This window comes from Mastomys coucha, unplaced genomic scaffold, assembly GCF_008632895.1.
Source record: "Mastomys coucha isolate ucsf_1 unplaced genomic scaffold, UCSF_Mcou_1 pScaffold17, whole genome shotgun sequence".
Taxonomy (NCBI): domain Eukaryota; kingdom Metazoa; phylum Chordata; class Mammalia; order Rodentia; family Muridae; genus Mastomys; species Mastomys coucha.
Genome location: NW_022196899.1, coordinates 6,035,421 through 6,045,235, shown reverse-complemented (window position 1 = coordinate 6,045,235; position 9,815 = coordinate 6,035,421). Strand labels below are relative to the sequence as shown.

Below are 9,815 nucleotides of genomic sequence, written 5' to 3'. Positions count from 1 at the left end.
AGGACGCCCCGCCCCCGTCCCGCCTGCTCCGAGTGGACGTACGCGGCGCTGCCCCGCCCCCCCGCCCTTGCGGCGGTGGAAAGATGGCGGAGTTGGACATTGGGCAGCACTGCCAGGTGCAGCACTGCCGGCAGCGAGGTGACGCTGGAAGCCGCGTGTTCTTCCGCGGGAGACCTGGGCCGGGTTCTTACGGCCGGGGCGGTGGCGGCGGGTGAGGGAGGACGCGGGGCGCGAGCGGCCTTCCGGGGTGATGGTGGAGGTGTCTTTGTTACTGTCCCTCAGTTGAGGGGCGAGATGCGTGCCCCCCCTTGGTTTCCAGGCAGATCCTGAAAGCACAGCTTGCAACCTTGCAGACTCCTCGGGGTAGCCAAATCGCCCTACTCAAGGAGCCTTGGTCGGCAAAGCGGCGTGGATCGGGACTCCAGTTCCCCTCGTTCCTTACCACTACGACCGTGGCGCATCCACTGCGCCAGGCTTTGTTTTTGTTTTTTTGGTTTGTTTGTTTGTTTGTTTCCAGACAGGGTTTCTCTGTAGAGCCCTGGCTATCCTGGAACTCACTCTGAAGACCAGGCTGGCCTCGAACTTAGAAATCCGCTTGCCTTAAAGGCGTGTGCCACCACTGCCCAGCCCTGTCCCAGGCTTTTTCTTGATTAATTTTTATTTTTTATTTTTTATTTTTGTCCGACGAGTGAGTTGAACAGCGTCCGTTTTTAACTGTGTGTTCGCAGGTTTTTAGAAGTCTTGGTATTTCTAGTATTCACTTGAGTTATTAGTTGCCGATTAGTAAAGCGTTTTTTAGGAAGGTTTAATAAATACTATGGTGATGGTCCCTCCATTGAACAGAGACCTAGTCATAAACAGACCCTGGTGGTATGCGTCGAAGTTCACAGTGTTAGACTGCTGTAGCCAGCAAGTTCTTCAAGTGTTAGACTCACAGACTGCTCAGTCTTTGCCGGCTGGATCGCGCTCCAAATGTGTGTAGAGGGTTTCATCCCGCTGCAGCATCTGTCAGTTCCTAGCAAATTCTTGGGTTTGGCCTGGATTCCAGCAGTACGGGATGCCTGCAGTAAGCAAAGGCAAGACAGGACATGTTACTTACATATGTCCTTTACCATTCATTCACTGTAATGAACCACTCAGCAGATGAAAATTTTTTTTTTCATGTATTCCTTTCCTAGGGAAGCTTGGCTATTGGGGTTTGACTGTTAAGTTACATACATCTTGTCAGGCTGATTAACTAGTATGTCTAAGCAGAGCTACCCTCTGTGATATAGCTCACCCTTTCCAGTCTCACATGTCTGTAGTGTTCTTAAGATGAGACCTATCTCTTGGACTAGCAGAAAAGGGTTAGAGTGAGGTGGGGTTATCTGACGCTAGGAAATTATTTTAAGCATAACTCTTCCTCATGGGCTTTCTTGAATGGCATATAATATTTGCTTGAACCCTCTAAGTCTCAAAATAGCAAACATGCCCAAGTTTTCCCATTGAAAGTGGCATAATAGGCCAGTGATGAAGTCTGTAATCCAAGCCTTGACTTATGTCTCAGAGATGGGAGCATGGCTATAGGGCAGGGATCTCATTCAGAGGGCACTAGCCAGGACTAAGACAGACCCTGCCTCAAAAATCACAGTGGGAAAGGAGAACTGATTCCCCAAAAGTTATCCTGACCTCCATGTGTGTGTCAAAGTACAAGAGAACACAACACACACACAATAATAATAATAATACAAGAAAATCTAAAAAGTATAAAATTCTGCAGATTATGTGTTTGAGTTTACATATTGACACATATATCTGATTTCTTGGTATGAAATTAAAGCTCACAGTATTATGCTTTACTTAATAACAATAGTGATAATTCACTAGGCACTTCTCACTCTAGGGAAACATTATTGGGGCCCTTAGTCTGCAAGCATGACTACCTAGGGAGTCCCTTTTGTTTACATACAACCTCTTTGCATTTTGGATTAAGATACCCTATAAGGACCCCCAGCAGTGTGGCACACACCTTTAATCCCAGCACTTGGGAGGCAGAAGCAGGTGGATTTCTGAGTTTGAGGCCAGCCTGGTCTACAGAGTGAGTTCCAGGACAGCCAGGGCTACACAGAGAAACCCTGTCTTTTGAAAAACAAAAAACAAAAACAAAAACAAAAGATGCCCTATAAGATACCTTTTCTAGACTATTAAAGTTTTCTGAAAAGGACTGAACAATACTTTCTGGTTTCCATTGTGAAAGCAGTGTGACTGGGTTCGTCTAGCTTATAAGGCCACTTGCTGGAATTGATATACAAGATAGATTGAAATCAGTTAGAAGGTGATTGAGTCGGGCATGGGGGCTCACACTGTATTTCCAGCACTCTAGAGTGTGAAAAAGGGGGACCACGGGATCAGGAGTTTAGAGGCCAGCCTTGGCCATATGAGACCTGTGTCAAACAGAAAATGAACACAAAGTAATTGATTGTGTTTAATGATTAGTTTCTACAACTGAGGATTGATACTTGTGTAGACTTTCCAAAGTATTTGTATATGGACAGCATTAGGATGAATTAACTAATAAGGAATAGATATAAGTGATATTGATACATACACACACATATATATGTATACACATATATGTATACATATACGTATACATATGTGTATACGTTTATTTCACACATATGTGTATATATATATGTGAGATAAAATATGTGTATATATATGTGAGATAAACATATATATAGCATATACTACATATATATCTGTGGCTTTATTATTAAGTAATCTACTTACTATTGCTAGATTGATGTTAAATGGAGTCAGAATTAAAACCCAGAATTTTAACACCAAATGCATAAGTTCTGCAGCATACTGTTCTTAAAAAAAAAAAAAAAAACACCTAATAGATCTTGCAAGCAAAACAACGAAGAAAAGTATCACCATTTTTTTAAACAAAGTTACTCAGTAACATCTACCTCCCAGTGATCTAGCCCCTTTCCTAGAGCTGAAGCTTTGGTAGCTTTTGTTTAATAATGATTACATAGTAATTTGATACACTGGGTCATTGGAAAGAAAAATTTTCTTAGAGTTGGTCAGCAGATTTTTCTGCTTAAGAAAACTAAATCAAAATCAGATACTGACCAGCACCTACCATATTTTCCTCCAATTGTAGATTTTCTTCCATTTGTGTGTGATGGTTGTTCAGGAATATTTTGGTAAGTTACATTTTTTTGTTTTGTAGGATTTGAAAAGAATTTTGGTGTTTGTCAATATGGAGTTAATTCTGAAAATTATAATGATTTAAAGAGAGTTTAACTTTAGTCATTGACCGTTAATATTCAGCGTTCTAATCACTTGTGAAAAGGCCAACTGACTAGTCACAGGCTCTAATTGGCTACCCATGTATGTCCTTAAGTATTACGTTTCCAGAAATGTATTTATAAATGTGCATTGTAAGATTATGTGTCGTAATTACAGTGAGAGAATAATACCCATAATTTAAAGAATATAGCTTTAGAAAATCCAGCCATGATTATTCCCTGTATTTTCGTGAACATACGTAAAGTGTCCAACCTTAGTGTTCTAAAAATGGGTAGTGCATGTTATTTGAGCACAGAATTTGCAAATATGACCTGGGTTCCACTCAAGGATTTGGGAAGTCATGCCTTGACTTTGCATCCCTTCATTAACTGATTCCTTTCAGAGGAAACTGCGAGAGCCCCCTGTTTGCATGCACTTTAAAGCACTCCAAGGGAACATACCTAGAGTGGTGCACTGTTTATACTCAGTTGCAGGTGAACATTTATGGTTAAAACATTCAAGACTGTCGATGACCCTTCACTCTGTGGTTTCAGCTTGCTCTTCCATGAAGTCCCTAGTGTAGTGTGCATGATGCTCCTAAAGGATGTGAGAAATGAAAACAGCCTGAGTTACTTCAGTTATCACTAAGTGTATTAGCTGATTGCATTTAAATGAATTTTTTTTTTGTAATTATTTAAGCCTTGAACACAGAAGCAGGGACTCGCATGGTTGTCCTGAGGTACGTTTATTTTCTATTATCTGACATAATTTATATATATGTATTCATATACTTTGTTTTAGAATTTGATTAGATTCAAAGCTACTCGGTACACTAGATGTGACCTTTAGAATCTTTTGCTGCATTTTTTTTTTTTTTTATTTTGAAGAAAATTTGTTTTCCTCGGTATTTCTGTTTTTATCCTCATAACTTCCGTGTGTTTGTGGCACACATTGGCCTCAGAGCTGAGGTCAGACTGTCCTTCAGGCATACTGTCCCATGAGTGCACAGCTCCTTTTCACTGGTGTCTGGGGCTAGAATTCTGTGGCTGTAAAGTGTTCAGACCCATCAGCCTTGGATCACCACAAGCAAATGTAATTTTACCTTTAAGTCATTACCGCTAATTTGAAAGAAAACTTAGGTTTTTGCATTCTAATAGATGTTCCTGGCATTATGTGAAGGATTTTCCTGTGGTTACAGATTTTAGGTAATCATTTTCCTAGATTTCCTTAACTCTAAGAATCTACTTACTCTACGCTCAGTAATATGCTTAATCTGTTTATTTTTTCCCTTCAAAAAAAAAGCACCCTTGTGTTCTGATGTAATATCTTGTGATAATAAAATATTTCATATAGTATGAGAAATAGTTTATGATTTTGAAGACTGCTTCCTGATACATATGTGACTTTTAAGGGTTCCGTCTCCTAAATAGTTCTTTATTTCTTAAAACTGACATAAGAAGGAGGTACAGCTCCCCATTTGAGGGTTGATGATCTGGACATATTCCTAGAGGGGCATCTCTGTGTGCCACTGATGCAAACCAGAGCGTAAAACTTTACAGAATAAACTGGGTGCAGTGGTACACCGTCCTTATCATCCGAACTCTCAGTAGAAACACTGCAAATTCAGAGCCCCTGGGGTATATTACAAAGTAAGGACGGGGTTGGGGGTAGAGGGGAGAGAAAGAGAGAGAATGGTCATTCTACTTTAACTTAAGACATAATTAGAACACATTAGAAAAGTTAATGTAATAAGTTTGAACTGGAATGCTGTGGGTGCTGGAATGATATCCCTGGCTTTGGTGCTGTTTTCCTCGGAAACCATAGCGCCCTTTCACCCTCTTGTGGTTTTAGGTGAATGTAATCAAGGAGAGACCAAAGACAGACGAACACAAATCTTACTCGTGCTCGTTCAAGGGCTGCACTGAAGTAGAGCTCGTGGCAGTGATCTGTCCTTACTGTGAGAAGAACTTTTGCCTAAGGTAAATCACTAAACCATGCAAGCTTTGTGTGTCCGTTTAGCGGTATATAATCCGTGAACCAGAGCCAGTTCTCTGATACTTGTAGACACCGTCACCAGTCGGATCATGAGTGTGAGAAGCTGGAGGTCCCAAAGCCTCGAATGGCCGCCACCCAGAAACTTGTCAGAGACATTGTTGGTGAGTCCCCCACGCTTCCATGGCTGCTTCCGTTCCTAGAGCACATCTGTCACTCCCCAACTCCTGCCCCTTATGTCCCACCCCCTGTTAAGGAGGCTTTGCTCGCGGCCCCAGTGTAAGAACTTGCATTCTGTTCTAAAATGTTACTTTTAATCTTTAAATTCTGTGGATGGTATTTTGCCTGCATGTATGTCTGTACACCATTTGCATGCCTGATGCCCTTGGAGGCCAGAGAGGGTGCCAGATGCCCTGGGACTGCAGTTACGTACAGCTATGAGCCATGTGAGTGCTAGGAGTGGAATCCAGGTCCTCTGGCAAAGCAGTCAGTGCCCTTAACAGCGGAGCCATCTCCACAGTCCCAAGAATTTGCATTTTGATGAATTCTTGTTAAAGTATTTTGTACAGACCCTTCCTGACCAGTGAAAATCAGGAAATGGTAAGGTTCTCATGGGATAGTCTAATGAGACTCATGATAGTCTAATGAGACTATCCCATGGGCAGCAGAGATGTGTGGATTGAGTGTTATCAGTTGCGGTAGGTCTGATGATGAGGTGGACTGCATTGTCTACAGAAAAAGTTCTACTAAGCTGTCTTGTAAATGCTCCCGACCACAGGAGGTAGTTCCAGGACAGAGCTTGGCCGAGATTTAGCTTAGCTTTTCTGGCAATGTATTAGTTTAGTAGAACTTTTTTATTCTACACCAAAGGTGGTGCCTTTGTTCAAACCTAAAGCGTCACATAAAAGGGTCGGTGGTTGCTTTAGGTTAAATAGATTAGGCCAGAGAGAAGCATGTGCCTGTGGACTTTCTGAGGTAGATGGTGTTTAGATCGACCATCAGTAATGTAGAGCTTTACTGTGTAATTCGTGTATGCTGAAGGCCATGATGGTTAAGCTGGGCATGGTGACGTACTTCTTTAATCCCATCCGGGACAGGTGGATCTCAGTAGCAATGTTACATAGGGGGACCTTGTCTCCAAACAAGAGAAAAAAAAAAGAAGGAAGGAAGGAAAATCTGGAAACTGTGACGGGGAAGCCTCACTCACACGCTTGCGCTTCTTTCGTAGATGCCAAGACAGGAGGGGCAGCAAGTAAGGGGCGGAAAGGTGCGAAGAGCAGCGGGACAGCCGCAAAGGTGGCACTGATGAAGCTGAAGATGCACGCTGACGGGGACAAGTCCCTGCCGCAGGTGAGAGAGCGAATGTGTTAACTATCCCTGAGGTCCCCTCTCTCCCTCTCTTTAATGGAATACTACCTAACTCTTATCCGCACCACTGCAGAAGATCATGTATTGTTGAGTCTGGATAATACGCTTTTCCGCTTTATAGAGATGGCGGTGAGCCATGCATGTCCTTCTTCACTATTTCCCCCACTTTGCATCAGGATTTGTTTGTTTGTTTGTTTGTTTGTTGTTTTTTCCAGACAGGGTTTCTCTGTGTAGCCCTGGCTGTTCTGGAACTCTCTCTGTAGACCAGGCTGGCCTCAAACTCAGAAATGCGCCTGCCTCTGCCTCCCAAGTGCTGGGATTAAAGGCGTCCACCACCACCGCCCGGCTCAGTGCATTATTTTTAACAAACGTTTCTCCAGTGAAGGCGCTTGTGTTTAGGGAGGAGAGCTTCTCTAGGTAGCACCTTTAGAACCTGACCCTCAGGAGACCGAGATAGGAGATCAGGAGTTCAAGGTCAACTGAGCTACAAAGTGAGCACCAGGCGGCCTGGAAAAAAAGTCAGGATATACAAGCATACCTCGTTACACGCCTTATTACAGACTCATTAATTAACTTTTAGCCATGGTATGTGTCCCAGTCTGCTTTTCTGTTCCTGTGATAAAACACTGACTAAGCCGGGGGGTGGTGGTGGCGCACGCCTTTAATCCCAGCACTTTAGGAGGCAGAGGCAGGCGGATTTCTGAGTTCAAGGCCAGCCTGGTCTAGAGTGAGTTCAGCCAGGGCTATACAGAGAAACCCTGTCTCAAAACCAAACCAAAACAACAACAACAACAAAAAACAGACTAAAACCAACTTGGGGAGGAAACGGTTTATTTTAGCTTCCACATTACAGTCCATCGTTCAGGGAAGTCAGGGCACGAGCTCAGGCCAGAACCATGGAGGACCATTGCTCATTGGCTTGCTGCTTTCCTATGCAGCTCAGAACAGCGTCCTGCTCAGGAATGACACAGCCATATGGGGCAGGGTCCTTCTCCATCAGTTAGCAATCTAGAAAATGCCATATAGACACGCCAACAGCCCAGTCGGACGGAGGCAGTTCCTCGGTTGAGGCTTTTCCCCAGGTGTCTCTAGCTCGTGTAAAGTCAACAAAAACCGACCAGCACAATATACTGTATGCTCTCTCTCTATTATATATGTGTGTATGTGTACACATACTTATGTGTATATGTCCAGTGGTGAGGGCTATAAATGAAGTAAAATGGATTTCAGATAGATAATATCTGTCATCATCTCTCTGATTTATGCCCCATTGCTTAGTAGAAAAGAGACCCTCAAGTGTGCCCACACTGCTGACATGTCCTTTAAATTGTGCATCATATTCCATGGAATACGTGACTTTTCACCATTTTCCTATTGGTGAATGTTGATTCTGTCTCCTCTTATGGCCATTGTGGTGTTTGATTGTTTTCTTTTTTTGAGGCAGGTTCTTGTGTAGTCTAGGCTGCCCCAGGAGTCTGTAGTTCCTCTCTGTTCTGCTTTACACTGCCCTCTAGATGACTTTCAAATCCACTATCATTAATTAAGCCCTTTTTTATTGAGGAAGATAGAAATTTATCTGGTTTGAGTTTCTTATTTTAGAAGCCATACTTTTAGCCCTTGTATTTCCTCTTGGTTATTTACATCCTGTAAATTTATTTCCACTTTTTTAATAACGCGTTCCTTTTGTGGGTAATATTACATAATGTTTCTCACTGTGCATCCCAACGACTTTATGTCTTTAGATTTCTGTTGTTAGTTGCTTCATTTTGAATTTTAAGTGTATTGATTCTACAAGTCCATCTTGGCTTTGAGGGGTTTGTAGCTTAGTTTCTACTTCCCTGCTTTAAGTTCTGGGTGGACCATACTACCAGCCACTGCCTGGTTCCCTTGGTTCCACGGATGAAACACACACACACACACACACACACACACACACACGCACGCACGCACGCACACGCGCACACACACACACTTATTTTTAATATGCTTTTTAGCTCTTCTCTCAGCTTAGTTGCCCAGTTAACTTCTCCTTTGCTCAGCACCCTAAATCTGCACTCAGCTAAGTTGCATTTTTTTTTGTTTTTTTGTTTTTTTCGAGACGGGGTTTCTCTGCGTAGCCCTGGCTGTCCTGGAACTCACTCTATAGACCAGGCTGGCCTCGAACTCAGAAATCCACCTGCCTCTGCCTCCCAAGTGCTGGGACTAAAGGCGTGCGCTACCACGCCCGGCTAAGTTACATTTCTAATCTCCTGCCTGCCACCCAGGCCCAGTTGAGGAAGCGGCCAGTGACCACTCCATCCAAGTTCTCATATGGCTGGTGGCTCTCTCTTCCTCCGAAGCATGGCAATTCTTCTTTCCTCCTCCTAGCCTGCCTGTGGGAACCTGAAAGTCCCGCCTCTTCCACACAGCCATTGGCCACTAGCATCTTTATTGATCAATCAAGAACCAATTGGGGAACAGGATCTTCATGGGTCACATGCAGACTCCCGATCCAAGCACATCAGAGCCACCCTCTACAGGAGTTCTTGTATATTTATCTGCCCTGACATCCCCGTCCCTCTCTTCCTTCTAGCCCACTCATTCAGAGCATCAGCTGAGTGGCACCTGTGTGCTCCAGAGGTAACTTCTGAGGATGCTGTGATTACAGCCATTGAGCTGGACGAGCTCACTGTGCTTTTGTACCATTCTCTGTACTGATGTGCTTAGGCAGTTTCCAGGCCAGCACTTAGCACTCATTTCTTTAGCCAGCTTCTATAGACTCTAGTCTCCTTAAAATTGTTAGTTAAGAAAAAATAAAATGTAAGGTGGCTGATAGGATATGGCACCCAAGTCTCATGCCAGCCTCTCCTTAGAAGCCATGCCCCCTGTAGCCCTGGCCTTGTTTACATCAAGTGTGCTCGCTCGCTCTCTCCCTCTCTCTCTCTGTCTTTCTCTGTGTCTTTAAAAAATATATATATATATGTATATATATATATATATTTTAAATATATATAATTTTTGTTGTTATTTATTTATTTACAGATTAGGTCTCAAAGGTTGTTTTATATTTATAAACTCAGGAGCCTCCTGTTTCAGCTTCCTGTTAGTCCATTTTTTATCCTAGACATAATTTTAGAGGTTGGGAATTTTAGTTTTCTTTTTTGTTGTTGTTGGTGGTGGTTTTTTTTTTTTTTTTT

At 43.0% G+C, this 9,815-nt stretch overlaps 1 protein-coding gene across 1 annotated transcript in view; it reads left to right on the top strand.

Annotated features, from left to right (window-relative positions):
• The first annotated feature begins 49 nt into the window (after positions 1-49).
• Positions 50-9,815, top strand: part of Zfand1 (zinc finger AN1-type containing 1) — a 12,402-nt gene continuing 2,636 nt past the window's right edge. The window contains exons 1-6 of the mRNA XM_031376341.1: positions 50-138; positions 3,152-3,194; positions 3,979-4,018; positions 5,131-5,258; positions 5,344-5,435; positions 6,500-6,621. Coding sequence (XP_031232201.1) covers positions 84-138; positions 3,152-3,194; positions 3,979-4,018; positions 5,131-5,258; positions 5,344-5,435; positions 6,500-6,621 — 480 coding nt within the window. The 5' untranslated portion in view covers positions 50-83. The remainder of the gene's footprint in view (positions 139-3,151; positions 3,195-3,978; positions 4,019-5,130; positions 5,259-5,343; positions 5,436-6,499; positions 6,622-9,815) is intronic.